The 16,247-nt window shown below is 41.7% G+C and overlaps 1 protein-coding gene across 3 annotated transcripts in view; it reads right to left on the reverse strand.

Annotated features, from left to right (window-relative positions):
- WDR7 (WD repeat domain 7) overlaps positions 1-16,247 on the reverse strand; it is a 418,087-nt gene that overhangs the window by 100,909 nt on the left and 300,931 nt on the right. For all 3 annotated transcript variants that reach the window (XM_069746037.1, XM_069746038.1, XM_069746036.1), the window contains one exon: positions 3,742-3,859. In XM_069746037.1, the coding sequence (XP_069602138.1) occupies positions 3,742-3,859 (118 nt within the window). The remainder of the gene's footprint in view (positions 1-3,741; positions 3,860-16,247) is intronic.

Here is a 16,247-nt window from a genome sequence, read left to right on the forward strand (position 1 = left end):
TCTTGACTGAAAAAAAAAACAAATGAAGAAATTTTTGCAAATTTATTAAAAAAGAAAAACTGAAATATTCCATGGTCATAAGTCTTCAGCCCCTTTGCTCAGTATTGAGTAGAAGCACCTTTTGAGCTAGTACAGCCATGAGTCTTCTTGGGAATGATGCAACAAGTTATTCACACCTGGATTTGGGGATCCTCTGCCATTCTTCCTAGCAGATCCTCTCCAGTTCCGTCAGGTTGGATGGTGAACGTTGGTGGACGCCATTTTCAGGTCTCTCCAGAGATGCTCAATTGGGTTTAGGTCAGGGCTCTGGCTGGGTCAGTCAGGAATGGTCACAGAGTTGTTCTGAAGCCGCTCCTTTGTTATTTTAGCTGTGTGCTTAGGGTCATTGTCTTGTTGGAAGGTGAACCTTCAGCCAAGTCTGAGGTCCAGAGCACTCTGGAAGAGGTTTTCATCCAGGATATCTCTGTACCTGGCCGCATTCATGTTTCCTTCAATGACAACCAGTCGTCCTGTCCCTGCAGCTGAAAAACACCCCCATAGCATGATGCTGCCACCACCATATTTCACTGTTGGGATTGTATTGGGCAAGTGATGAGCAGTGCCTGGTTTCCTCCACACATACCGCTTAAAATTATCACCAAATCTTATTTCTCATAGTCTGGGAGTCCTTCATGTGTTTTTTTTTTTTTAGCAAACTCTATGCGGGCTTTCACATGTCTTGCACTGAGGAGAGACTTCCTTCGGGCCACTCTGCCATAAAGGCCCGACTGGTGGAGGACTGCAGTGATAGTTGACTTTGTGGAACTTTCTCCCATCTCCCTAATGCATCTCTGGAGCTCAGCCACAGTGATCTTGGGGTTCTTCTTTACCTCTCTCACCAAGGCTCTCCTCCCACGATTGCTCAGTTTGGCTGGACGGCCAGGTCTAGGAAGACTTCTGGTGGTCCCAAACTTCTTCCATTTAAGGATTATGGAGGCCACTGTGCTCTTAGGAATCTTGAGTACTGCAGAAATTCTAACCTTGGCCAGATCGGCGCCTTGCCACAATTCTGACTCTGAGCTCCTTGGCCAGTTTCTTTGACCTCATGATTCTCATTTGGTCTGACATGCACTGTGAGCTGTGAGGTCTTATATAGACAAGTGTGCGCCTTTCCAAATCAAGTCCTATCAGTTTAATTACACACAGCTGGACTCCAATGAAGGAGTAGAACCATCTTGAGGAGGATCACAAGGAAAAGGACAGCATGTGACTTAAATATGAGTGTCTGAGCAAAGGGTTTGAATACTTATGACCATGTGATATTTCAGTTTTTCTTTTTTATTACATTTGCAAAAAAATTATACAGTTCTGTTTTGTTTTGTTTTCAGTCAAGATGGGGTGCAGAGTGTACATGAAAAAATGAACTTTTTAGAATTTACCAAATGGCTGCAATGAAACAAAGAGTGAAAAAATTAAAAGGGATCTAAATACTTTCTGTACCCACTATATATCACAGGATGGGCCCTGGATGGGTGATATATATTACAGGATGAGCCCTGGATGGGTAATGGCGACATTACTACAGGATGGGGGACAGACATTATGGGAGTGGAAACATATGTCCTTATAGTATTTAGACAGCTACAAGGGCCTGAACATCTAACCAACATGCAGGGGGGAGGCCCAGATCGAAATTTTGCATCAGGGCCCATCAGACTCCAATTACACCAGTGTCAAACGGTGAACTTGTAAGCGTGTTTTTGGTCGCGATAAGAAGCAATGAAAAGGTCGGAGGTACCCCTAAATGATATCAATTAAAAACCTCAGTTTAGCATGCAAGAAACTCCACCGCATCCCAAACACTCCCATTGATGGAAAATTAAAAAGGTAAAAGACTCAAAAAATGGCAACTCAAACCACTTTGCTTTTAGAAATTAATTTTTACTTCAAAACGTAAAGAGTAACCGTCATTTTAATCTTAGCAAAAACTAAAAATTGTCCAGTCCTTAAGGGGTTAAATTTAATTTATTACTTGCCAATGATACATCTCATTAAAAGACGTTTTCATTGTTTAAGTGTCTTTAAGTGGCAGTCAGACTAGAGCCCTGGACAAACATTTGCGCTGCTTGCTTTTTAGATCAGAGGTGGATTGCCAATACTTCGATATTTTAATCAATGCCGCTGTATGAGCAGGACCAGAAATCTAAAGTCATGTTAATGCCACAGCGCTCCAAGAGGAAATTACTGGGTACTGCAACTACATTACATTTACTCAATTATGGACATTAAACAGTTAAAATTACATTTTTTTTTCAATAAAGATTAATTAGTAAATGAGTGAAAAATTCTATCAATTACTTATATGCTTAAAATTTTAAATTACTTTCCAAGATAAACAGGCTCTGTTACAACAAGTGACATTTCTTCCCTCCCAATGTAATGTGATCTCATTCACTGACAACAAATGGAGATCATAAAAAATGATGAGGGATTGAACACCCTCAATATATGAGAAAGCTACAGAGATTTCGCTTCATGCATTAATCTTTATTTACCTAAAATGAGAAAAATCCCTTTCCTGCATACTGCGATATCTACATCTTCTAAAAGAAAAACACAGTCACTTACCTGTTTCGTAACAGTGATAACATGTACGTGGGGTCCGGCCAGTGGGGTCCTCAATTATTAGAATAAGAGAAATTACTGGTGGTCAGATCAATTCCCAGAGCGGTGGTTCCCAAATCCCCAGTGTCACTGGAGTCTTAGTGAGCATGTGCGAGCCCTGCTCCATGGTAGTGACGGCCGCACATGCTCACTACTGCTCCAATCACTGGGTGGATCACTGGATCCTCCTTTTCTGGGATCAGTCAGGGTCTCGGCAACAGAAATCATACATTTACCATCTACTCTATGAATAGGTGATAATTGCTGCACACAAGACTAACCCTTTACATTAATTGACTATGTTTTCTGCTGCCACTTTATGATTATACTTGGACTCTGGGAAATAAATAGGACCCCCAGAGAGACATTCACCCCCCGCTTTAGTACAGTTCTGAAAGCAATTTTACCTGATCATACAGAAAGGTTGGAATGGAATATGGAATTAATGTGTTTGTCCCCTTTCAGAAAAGTGCCCTTAGAAAGAAGAAATGTAGAAAAAAAAAAAGAAAAGAAAAAGGTCCTTTGCTCACCCTGCCCTGGTCCGGCGCTGAGTCTCCGCCCCTTCTTTTGGTGTCACGTCGAGAGCGTTGCAGATAACCGAGCTCAGCGGCTCTGCCCATGCACTGTAGAAGCCGCCCAGAACTGCGGAGCTCACTGATTGGCTTTCGCAATATCACGGCAGCCAATCAGTGATCTGTATAAACAGGCAGAGCTGCTGAGCTCAACGCAAAGTGACGTCAGCGGGGTAGAAAGTGAGTGCAGGACCAGGGCAGGGTGAGTAACACACTTTTTATTTCTTTTACTACTAAGGGAACTTATAGGAAAAACTTTTCTGAAAAGAGACAACCCCTTTAACGACAGCTTAAAATGTAATTAATACTTACCAAAAATGGAGCAAAAAATTTTTTTTTTACATTTTACAACTCCTCGATGTGTCACACAGGCCGGTGGGATGCCGGTCATGGGGGGCTTATTATGCAACACACATCGTACAAAGCTTTACCCAAGGCTTAGAGGAAACTTTAATGGAAGAATAGTGAATGAGAGGCGGATTTATCCAAGCAGAAAGTAGAAGATGGGGAGAGGATTTTTTTTTACCTCCTTAGCGATCGTTGTGATGAAGGCGGGTGGTCTGGCCGTGGCAATGAGCGACAGAGCGTGTCGTGCCGAGCGGGCGGAGTCAGCTGCCGGGCTCAGGGGTAACCCGATTGTGATGCTAAACAGAGATCAGGCAGAAAGGAAGGGAAGAACAAAAAAAAACAAAAAAAGAACAAAAAAAAAGTCTGCATTAGAAATATATAGAGTGAAAAGATTAGACACAGCTTATAATGTCAGTCCAAGGTCAATGGGATCACTCAAACAGTTAGAATATAATGGACTCCCCACAATGAGCAGCGATTACTAGTCGGGGTGTTCTCGCATCAAAACGCAACATCGAATAATTAGGCGTGAAGATTGAAAACACTACGTGAAAGCGTCCGGAGTGGTAAAGGAGCCTTGTTAACAAATCAGGCGCTCGTAGTGGTGAATGTGCATCACAAAGACCCCACCAATGCCAGATCCTACCCAGCAGATGGAAGCCATTAAAAAAAATAATAAACTTCCGATCCTTTCTGTTCGCTTACAATGATTTTGCCAAAACTATCAGGTAAAAGGTCAGTGGAGGCGACGTGGTCAATGGCCACCATTCATAGTAAAGCCACCATCGATGCACAGCCTCAAGGGTGTGAAAATGCCCACCATGATTCCATTCTTGCACAACCTCTTACACGAGTAAAATTGCAAAGTGTTTGTAGAAACAACAACTTCGCAAGGGATTTTTTACATTTTTGGGGGTTTTCGGGTCATTAGGTTACTGACCACTTCTACAGTCTATTAGAGATGGCCGGATACCTAGGTAAGGAGTAAGCGCTGCTTGCAAGCTCTATGCTCTACTGCCTGCTTCACTGCTGGATCCATCCAGCTTCAGTCCTCCAGCGCTTCTCCCACGCTCAGGTCAGACCCACGGTGCGACTATGCCACCGGCCAGAACTGTCTATCTTCAGGAGCTCACTGTCCTTCCCTTTACGAATTAAGTTGGAGAGCAGGGTGCTCCTGAAGAAGAGGAGAACATCTCTTCGAAGGGAAAACTTCACCGCAAGATTAACCTGCTCCCAGACACAGCTTTGGACTTCATTGACCATAAGCAGAACTACAGGTGACACTCACGTTGCCACCACATCAGAACGCTAGAAGGTCCTCATCCGTATAACGCTCACCATCCTGACATGCAGGGCAGATGCCACACTCACCTAGATTAGTTCTTGGACTATGACCAAAAAGCATTTAGGCAAAGTAACAATATTTCACCCCTCTCCAGGTTGGATGTATTAAAAAAACAAAAAAAATCAGCCGATTGCCAGAGGTCTGGTTACAATCGTCCTGACAAACTGCTGATCCTGCCGGGAGAAGAAGTAGCCGAGGAGGTCTTGAGACAACCCCTAAAAATGGTTCCTTCACCATAACTAAGAAAGCGGCTTTCTCCTTAACAGGGTGATAGGGACTGTGATATTGATGACCTGTCTACTAATATTAGATCTTTAAAAAGCTGCAAAATTTGGCCTATTTTCCCTCTAGTACCCCCTAGTGTGTTTTTGAGCATGCCAACATTTTGTTGCAATTTTTGCAAGTTTGGTGCCAGTGTGACTTTTGGGACCAAAAGGTTGCAAAAATAGTTCAAGATAGGAAGTAAGCCCACTTTTTACTTTGTCAAATTTATGAACAGTGGGCGACATTTTGATGAATTTGACACCAAAAACAGCAACTAATACCACAAGACAAAAAAGGAAAGGGACTATATGTGCAGCGTAGCACCGTAAGTAATACCTTATTAACTGAGCATGCTTTGGGGTAGTGATCCATTAATCCCTACACGGAACGCTACAATCTGGCAGGACCTGGATAAAGAGTCGGCCGTTGATTGACAGGAAAGCTGCCTGCAATCACTGCCATTAGTGAGACAGCTTTCTTTCCTTCTGGGAGAGAGCACATTTCCTTCCCTACATGACACCAATGCACAATCTCGCATGCTCTTCTACTCTTTCAATCATTTATTACAATTTTCGATCATTTTGCATTCTGAGACGAGCTCTCATATCAGAAACTTTGGGAATGGACCGATCACGTCCCCAATAAAGGTCAGCGCACCCCTCTAGTTCCGATTTTGTAACTCCCATCATCTTCTTGGATTCATTGTGTTATATTCCGATCCACTTATCTTAGTAGTTACAAGAATATTCAGGAAATCACTGGCGGCAAACAAAAGTGCAGAGCCCAACCTTAGAAACCTGAGCAACAAGCAGCAAACCCTCAGCGATTGAACCTTTATATTTGTGGTACTTGTGACCCTACCCTCACATTTACACTATGAGTGACCAAAACATTAACTGTACCAGTGAACCTACCCTTAATTTTACAGTCCTAGTGACCCAAATGTTCATTTATAATGATAGTGTTCCAACACATTTACTTTACTAGTGACCCTACCCTTACATTAATAATGCTAGTGTGCCAACATGTTTACTGTACTACTGACCCTACCCTTACATTAATGCTAGTGTGCCAACACGTTTACTGCACTACTGACCCTACCCTTACATTAATAATGATAGTGTGCCAATATGTTTACTGTACTACTGACCCTACCCTTACATTAATGCTAGTGTGCCAACACATTTACTGCACTACTGACCCTACCCTTACATTAATAATGATAGTGTGCCAATATGTTTACTGTACTACTGACCCTACCCTTACGTTAATAATGCTAGTGTGCCAACACGTTTACTGTACTAGTGACCCTACCCTTACATTAATAATGCTAGTGTGCCAACACGTTTACTGTACTACTGACCCTACCCTTACATTAATGCTAGTGTGCCAACACATTTACTGTACTACTGACCCTACCCTTACATTAATAATGATAGTGTGCCAATATGTTTACTGTACTACTGACCCTACCCTTACATTAATAATGCTAGTGTGCCAACACGTTTACTGTACTAGTGACCCTACCCTTACATTAATAATGCTAGTGTGCCAACATGTTTACTGTATTACTGACCCTACCCTTACATTAATAATGCTAGTGTGCCAACACGTTTACTGTACTAGTGACCCTACCCTTACATTAATAATGATAGTGTGCCAATATGTTTACTGTACTACTGACCCTACCCTTACATTAATGCTAGTGTGCCAACACGTTTACTGCACTACTGACCCTACCCTTACATTAATAATGATAGTGTGCCAATATGTTTACTGTACTACTGACCCTACCCTTACATTAATGCTAGTGTGCCAACACGTTTACTGCACTACTGACCCTACCCTTACATTAATAATGATAGTGTGCCAATATGTTTACTGTACTACTGACCCTACCCTTACGTTAATAATGCTAGTGTGCCAACACGTTTACTGTACTAGTGACCCTACCCTTACATTAATAATGCTAGTGTGCCAACACGTTTACTGTACTACTGACCCTACCCTTACATTAATAATGCTAGTGTGCCAACACGTTTACTGTACTACTGACCCTACCCTTACATTAATAATGATAGTGTGCCAACACATTTACTGTCCTAGTGACCCTACCCTTACATTAATAATGCTAGCGTGCCAACACATTTACTGTACTACTGACCCTACCCTTACATTAATAATGCTAGTGTGCCAACACGTTTACTGTACTACTGACCCTACCCTTACATTAATGATAGTGTGCCAACATGTTTACTGTACTACTGACCCTACCCTTACATTAATAATGATAGTGTGCCAACACATTTACTGTACTAGTGACCCTACCCTTACATTAATAATGCTAGCGTGCCAACACATTTACTGTACTACTGACCCTACCCTTACATTAATAATGATAGTGTGCCAACATGTTTACTGTACTACTGACCCTACCCTTACATTAATAATGCTAGTGTGGAAACACGTTTACTGTACTAGTGACCCTACCCGTACATTAATAATGATAGTGTGCCAACATGTTTACTGTACTACTGACCCTACCCTTACATTAATAATGCTAGTGTGCCAACACATTTACTTTACTAGTAACTCTACCCTTACATTAATAATGCTAGTGTGCCAACACGTTTACTGTACTAGTGACCCTACCCTTACATTAATAATGCTAGTGTGCTAACACACTTACTGTACTAGTGACCCTACCCTTACATTAATAATGCTAGTGTGCCAACACATTTACTTTACTAGTGACCTTACCCTTACAGTAAATGTGTTGGCACACTAGCATTATTAATGTAAGGGTAGGGTCACTAGTACAGTAAATGTGTTGGCACACTAGCATTATTAATGTAAGGGTAGGGTCACTAGAACAGTAAATGTGTTGGCACACTAGCATTATTAATGTACTAGTGACCCTACCCGTACATTAATAATGCTAGTGTGCCAATACATTTACTTTATTAGTGACCCTACCCTTACATTAATAATGCTAGTGTGCCAACACATTTACTGGAGTAGTGACCCTACCTTCATATTAATAATGCTAGTGTGCCAACACACTTACTTTACAAGTGACCCTACCCTTACATTAATATTGCTAGTGTGCCAATATGTTTACTGTACTACTGACCCTACCCTTACATTAATAATGATAGTGTGCTAACACATTTACTTTACTAGTGACCCTACCCTTAAATTAATATAGCTAGTGTGCCAACACGTTTACTGTACTACTGACCCTACCCTTACATTTACATTTATAATACTAGTATTCTAACACTTATATTTACTATACTGGTAACCTAACCTTTAAATGTACAGTCCTAGTGACCCTAACCCTTACATTTCTGGTAGTTGTGACCCCATCATTACATTTACAATACTAGTGTTCCAATTACCGTACAAGTGAACCTACTCTTAATGTACAGTAATTCTAACCTTACCCTCATATTTCTGGAACTTGTGAGCCTGCGTTGACATCTACAGTACTAGTGACCCTACCTTTATTTATATTTGAAGTACTAGTGAGCATAAGCTTCAATTTACAATACTAGTGTCCGAACCCTGACTTGGCACTTGCGACCCCTTACATTTAAGGGGTGATCTTTGTACACATATAGTACTTGTCGTGACCCTATCCTTAAATTTACAATTCTTGTGAGCCCTACCTGTATTTTTATTTAGAGTGCTTATAATTTTTCAGTCCAACAAAAAGAAAAAAAGTAGGCATGCGGCACTTTGGACATCACTTTCATTTAAAGGGTACCTGCCTTGTTGAATGACGCCTGATTTGCAGGCAGAATGTTAGAAGGCTGGAGGCGCTGATCAGATAGATTTTTATGGGAAATGTTTTAGCAAAACTTGCATGTTTCATCAAAATCCTTCGGTATGAGTCCAGTGGGCGGGGCTGCTCAGTGATCAACAGACTTCCCTGTACGACTGTGCATGCAGAGACAGCTGTCAATCACTGAGTAAGACTGCCCATTGGACTTGTATTTTATTCAATCTTTTATGTTTGTATACGAGTCCGCTGGGCGGTTCTACTCAGTGATTGACAGCCGTCTCTGCATTCACAGTCGTATAGAGAAGTCTGTCAATCACAGAGTGGAAGAGCGCACTGGACTCATACCCCCATCCACTGGACTCATACCCCCATCCACTGGACTAGTATTAGTCCAGTATTAGTCCAGTATTAGTCTAGTATTAGTAAGAGCTACTCCATTGTACGCAACTAAATTAGGACACCCAGGTATCACACACTGTAAAGGATTGCTGACACAATGCATTTTTCAAAACTTAAAAAAACAAAAACAACAACGATGCCGTTTACAGTACCGGCAAAGTGAATGAGATTTCGGAAACCTTGTGCACATGCCGGTTATTTGTTCCTTGTGGATTTTAACTATCAAAGCATTTTTTCTTACCTGCTTGTCAGTTCTTTCAATTTTTATTTTTACAACATTTTCCGCCCATTTAAAAAAAAAAAAAGGGAATAAAAAGAAAAGATAAAAACGCACCAAAAACCTGTTTATATTTCCTGCCCACACTCACATACAGTGTGTTCACAAAGCCTAAATGAGCTATTTTTTCTGCAGACGCTTGGTCCGGGTAATAGCCGCCTTTCACCCCTGCACGTGCTGCTGTCGACAGGACGACTTCTTCTGTTATTGTTGAATCGGAAAAAAAAAATAGTTTGAAAAGCAACAGGCTCCTTGCTAATTTATTAACATGGCTCAGGAGTGGTAATATGTGGCCAGAGATTACCCCCCTCCTGCAGCTGGACCAGCTGGCTCACATGTCGGCTTTCAGAGTAAAAGCTGCGGATGATGGAGCCGCCACCCCGACCTCAGCTGCAAACAAAGGCCGGTTTAGGAGGCCTCCTCCGTGAGCATCGCCAACTGTTACTACTATTACATAGCAGTCAAAGGGGGTAATGTGTCCTATAGGGAGGGGGAACGGCCACGTGCGCGGGACTGTGCATGGCCTGTCCTGGCACCATCGTCAACCTGGTCTTAAGGCAAAGCACAAATTTACTGAACTAAGCCCCTGAGGGTTACATTCACACATAGCATTTTTTTGTGATTTTCTTTTTATTTTGCATGAAAAACAGTGAAAATCACAGATGGTTTCCGGGCAGTGTTTGACTTTTTGGTGCTAAGCTATTTTGAACTCAGGGTGGAAAAACCACAGTAAAAACGCAGAAAAAAATTCACATCAGGGCGCTCCTCTGCCGCTGTCCGCATTCTTCTGGTCTTCCTGTACGCAATGTGCAAACATATGAATGATATATAAGAGATCTTTCTAATGATCTATGCCTGCAGCAATGACAAGGCAGCATCCTCTACATGTAGAAGAAAGAAGATTTAATCATAACAGACCATGGATTCTTTACTGTACAAGCAGTCAAACTATGGATTCTTTACTGTATGAGCAGTGAAACTAAGGGTTCTTTACTGTGTGAGCAGTGAGACTATGGATTATTTACTGTAGAAGCAGTCAAACTATGGATTCTTTACTGTACGAGCAGTGACACTAAGGATTCTTTACTGTGTGAGCAGTGAGACTATGGATTCTTTACTGTGCGAGAAGTGAGACTATGGATTCTTTACTGTGTGAGCAGTGAGTATGGATTCTTTACTGTGTGAGCAGTGAGACTATGGATTCTTTACTGTGTGAGCAGTGAGACTATGGATTCTTTACTGAGTGAGCAGTGAGACTATGGATTCTTTACTGTGTGAGCAGTGAGTCTATGGATTCTTTACTGTACGAGCAGTGAGACTATGGATTCTTTACTGTGTGAGCAGTGAGACTATGGATTATTTACGGTGCGAGCAGTGAGACTATGGATTCTTTACTGTACGAGCAGTGAGACTATGGATTCTTTACTGTATGAGTAGTGATACTACCTACTGTTGCTTTACTGTACAAGCAGTGAGACCATGAGTGCTTTACCATAACCGCAGTGAAACTTGGGATTCTTTACGAGAAGATAAATTATTTACTGTACGAGCAGTGATACTATGGATTCTTTACTGTATGAGCAGAGAAATTATTTATTTTTTATTATTATTATTTATTTATATAGCACCATTGATTCCATGGTGCTGTACATGAGAAGGGGTTACATACAAGTTACAGATATCACATACAGTAAACAAACTAACAATGACGGACTGATACAGAGGGGCGAGGACCCTGCCCTTGCGGGCTTACATTCTACAGGATTATGGGGAAGGAGACAGTAGGTTGTGGGTTGCAGGAGCTCCGGTGTTGGTGAGGCAGTAGCTCCGGTGTTGGTGAGGCGGTAGCTTCGATAGTGATGAGGCAGCAGCGGTGTCAGTGCAGGCTGTAGGCTTTCCTGAAGAGATGAGTTTTCAGGTTCCGTCTGAAGGATCCGACTGTGGTTGATAGTCGGACGTGTTGGGGCAGAGAGTTCCAGAGGATGGGGGATATTCGGGAGAAGTCTTGGAGGCGATTGGATGAGGAGCGAATAAGTGTGGACTCTACTGTACAAGCAGTGAGACTACAGGTGCTTTACTACACCAGCAGTGAGACCATGAGTACTTTACTATAAGAGCAGTGAGACTTTGGATTCTTTACTCTATGAGCAGAGAAATTATGGACTTTAATGTACGAGCAGTGAAACTATGGGTGATTTACTGCACCAACAATGACACTATGAATTCTTTAGTATAAGAGCAGAGAAATTATGGACTCTACTGTGCGAGCAGTGAGACTATGGGAACTTTACTGCACAAGCAGTGAGACCATTAATATTTTACTGTATGAGAAGAGAAATTATGGATTCTTTACTGTATGAGCAGTGAAACTACAGAACTTCCCGCTTCATGTTGTTGTAACATAGTAACATAGTTAGTAAGGCCGAAAAAAGACATTTGTCCATCCAGTTCAGCCTATATTCCATCATAATAAATACCCAGATCTACGTCCTTCTACAGAACCTAATAATTGTATGATACAATATTGTTCTGCTCCAGGAAGACATCCAGGCCTCTCTTGAACCCCTCGACTGAGTTCGCCATCACCACCTCCTCAGGCAAGCAATTCCAGATTCTCACTGCCCTAACAGTAAAGAATCCTCTTCTATGTTGGTGGAAAAACCTTCTCTCCTCCAGACGCAAAGAATGCCCCCTTGTGCCCGTCACCTTCCTTGGTATAAACAGATCCTCAGCGAGATATTTGTATTGTCCCCTTATATACTTATACATGGTTATTAGATCGCCCCTCAGTCGTCTTTTTTCTAGACTAAATAATCCTAATTTCGCTAATCTATCTAGGTATTGTAGTTCTCCCATCCCCTTTATTAATTTTGTTGCCCTCCTTTGTACTCTCTCTAGTTCCATTATATCCTTCCTGAGCACCGGTGCCCAAAACTGGACACAGTACTCCATGTGCGGTCTAACTAGGGATTTGTACAGAGGCAGTATAATGCTCTCATCATGTGTATCCAGACCTCTTTTAATGCACCCCATGATCCTGTTTGCCTTGGCAGCTGCTGCCTGGCACTGGCTGCTCCAGGTAAGTTTATCATTAACTAGGATCCCCAAGTCCTTCTCCCTGTCAGATTTACCCAGTGGTTTCCCGTTCAGTGTGTAATGGTGATATTGATTCCTTCTTCCCATGTGTATAACCTTACATTTATCATTGTTAAACCTCATCTGCCACCTTTCAGCCCAAGTTTCCAACTTATCCAGATCCATCTGTAGCAGAATACCATCTTCTCTTGTATTAACTGCTTTACATAGTTTTGTATCATCTGCAAATATCGATATAATGTAATGTTGTAATGGTTGTTTCACTAAAAAATTCAAGGAGGGCCTCGATGTCTTTCTTGATAAATATAATAATATAGGTTAGATTATGTGATGCAGCATTGATCCAGGGAACTCGTCCGATAGTCATACATGGAGCCGGGAAGGAATTCTTCCCCTAATATGGAGCTATCAGCATCTGCCGCATGGGGTTTTTGCTATGTTAGGCTATAGGTTGTACTTGATGGACTTGTGTCTACCTTCAACCTTAAAACTATGAACCTATGTTCTCATTCAAACGACAGCATCGTCCCAGACTCGTGCAGCCTTGTCCTTATTCCTATGAGTGGTCCGGTCACTGCCTCCAGGAAGATCACCACACTCCGATGTTTTCATGATTTGCATCACCCAAAGGATCCAGGACATTCTACCTTTGCCCAATGGCGCTCTCGCTCTGATCGCACCCATACAGTATAAACAGGAGGAGAACGTGGAGATGAATTGTACAAACGTATGAAGACCATAAGGGCCGCTATGTAGAGGTCATGGTAATACATCTTAAGCGAGTATTTAATGCAGATGAATCTAATTTTAGCATGAAAAACACAGATTTTAAAAAATATTAAAATTAATAGTTAGGACTGGAAATTGCAGATAGCAAATCACATATGTGGAGTATTAAAAGTACTTCACAGAGTAATATATACGATATATTTTATTATTACGGTATCACATTTAAGAGTTCAGCATTTCCTCACCCTCCCCAGGTCCAGCATTGTGTCTCTGCGGCTGTCTGATATTGTCCTGACATCATGTCGGTAGCTCTGCGGCTAATAACGGAACTCAGTAAGGGTACGCATCGCGCTCATAGCCCCGTCCTCGGGACATCCACTGATGAGTACCAGCAAAGCGTCAGTGATGGGGCCGATGGTCTCTGATCATAAATAGAAGATCCGATACGACTAGAAAAGAGTCCATGTGATAACCTCCTGGAGGTTCCCCCAAAATCAGACATTAGGGGAGACTAAGGTGGACATATGCATTGGATGACTATAAGCAGACTATACTGCCATCTATTGCGGTGGTAGTGGTCCCAACTCTTCTCCAATGGCAGATGATGGTTGAAAGAAGGATCGGGCATGTTGCTTTTCAAGACGGGCAATCCTTTTGTTCCCAAAGAAGATAAAGTCCATCAGAAGAGACTGGAAGTGGCTCATTCCCTCATCCCTATAGTATGCATGTGTACGGGCATACCGGCCAAAAGTCTGAAGTTTGCCAATACGATCCGGTTATCCTGTGTGAAAGGGGTGACTTTTATACAAACCCCTACTCAAAAGTGGGCAATCATGGCAGGAGATATGTCCTCCACACTAACGTATGGGCGGACTTCTCAGGCAGTCGAGAAATTCATCAATTCTTCCAGGAGGTTTCACCTTTTTTCAGGAGCCTCTTGAATTGCCAAATATGCCTCTATCTCCTCTGCTCTAGTTTTGGAAGATCGCTTTTGGCCAACAAATTAGCAACGGGAATTGATAACAGATTAAGTATGTTCTTGTATGGTAAGAGGGTTCCCTACATGTGATTGACTATCAGTTTAGGGAAGAGTCCATAGGGCGGCACAATATCCGCCGTCAGTCAGTGCAGACATCTGAGCTCACACATCCGGTACAGCAGGAACATTTTTATTTTTGGTTCGATATATATGCTTTACCCAAGAATTAAAAAAAAAAAAGAAAAAGAAAAAAACAGAGACAAACACCCTGGTGCCGGTATGAATTATCATGCCGGCTGTGACCCTGGCTGTCATTCCCGGGATCGATGCAATATTCATGCTGTCAGCCAATGGTAATAAGTCAATTTTTCTATGTCGAATTAATCCAAACTTCTCTACTCAATTATTACAGATAAATATGATTAGGAATCAATGTTTATTCCATTTGCTCCGGTTCTGATGCGTGAATACTGTCATACTGAGATGCAGTCACGGAGCGCAACAATCACGGGTGCTGGCCGCTATGGAAATATACAAGTCTCAGCCAGCGCTGACCCCAAAATATACAGAGACCAGAATAAGGATTCCCCCATCTCAGAGACCAAATATCAACAGAAAGTGCAATCATAGAGGGCACAAACTACTCCCCCTCTACGCTGCCTAAACCAACGCTAACGAGGGTTTCGCTAACACACTATGGCCAAACGGCTATTTCGTTATGGCCAAAACCCAGAACCTCCGCGGCCCAAATTCAAGATGGCCACACATGCTCCAAATTGGAGCCATTGTGAGAAAAAGCAGTATGGCCATAGCTAGCCACTGAACCAGCTAAATAGCCTGAGCCTTAAGCTCATGCCAGTGATGGAGCTTGAGAGTTGCGAAACCTATGTTAAAGATTCCTTCACCTAGCCCTTTTTTCACCCACCTACAACACCTAGTCTAGTTCCAATCCCTATATTTCCTGCCTCATTTTTCCTCCGCCCCCCACTAACACCTAAGCTCCCAGATACAGCCCCTCCAGCTCCATCTTCGTCTATCTAGCCACCCCAAACATCCCCATTAAGGAGGGGATCACACTGACCCCATATGACTCCCTCTCTCAGTATGACCACTGATGCCAGGGTTTATTTTACAGCGGTCACTTGTGTCCATGAGACAACATCTCTGCAATCAAAGTGCAGGCGCAGCAGGGGTGTAAAGAGGTAGTTAATGATTCATATCGTATATTATTGCATCTTCTTCTAGACCACTTAGTTTTCATCATAGACAATCCCTTTAAACTAAAATAAAACATACAAAAAAAGACTAGCTAGTCCATAGAAAAAAAAATGTTGTGACGGCCTGGGCCAGATTTCTATTATTGACCAGGGGCATAACCAAGTATACGACAACAAAGATGGACCTATATTAAAATATCTTCCAGTATTTGTGTTAATTTTTTGTTCCACTCCTTATATTTTTATAAACCTTTCACATAACTGTATATCTTTTTCTAGACAAAAATTTGCATTGAAAAAAAAAAGAAGAAATTAAAATAAAGATTAAATTAATCCAGCAATCAGGGGAAAAAAACAAAAACATCTTGTGAAAAAAAAAAATGGATCACAAAAACTGAACTATGGAAAAAATTTAAACCAACCAACAATTACATTGCTTTTTCTAAGCACACACAAAAAAAAAATAGTATAAAAAAATTTAAATAAATGGGTCCGGAAATCAGGGGGAAAATGAATTAAAAAAAAAAAAACGGATCCCAAAACAGAACTAAAAAAAAAATATATAGTAAAAATTAAATAAAAATAAATAAA

The sequence above is a fragment of the Ranitomeya imitator genome, chromosome 1, assembly GCF_032444005.1.
Source record: "Ranitomeya imitator isolate aRanImi1 chromosome 1, aRanImi1.pri, whole genome shotgun sequence".
Classification (NCBI taxonomy): Eukaryota; Metazoa; Chordata; class Amphibia; order Anura; family Dendrobatidae; genus Ranitomeya; species Ranitomeya imitator.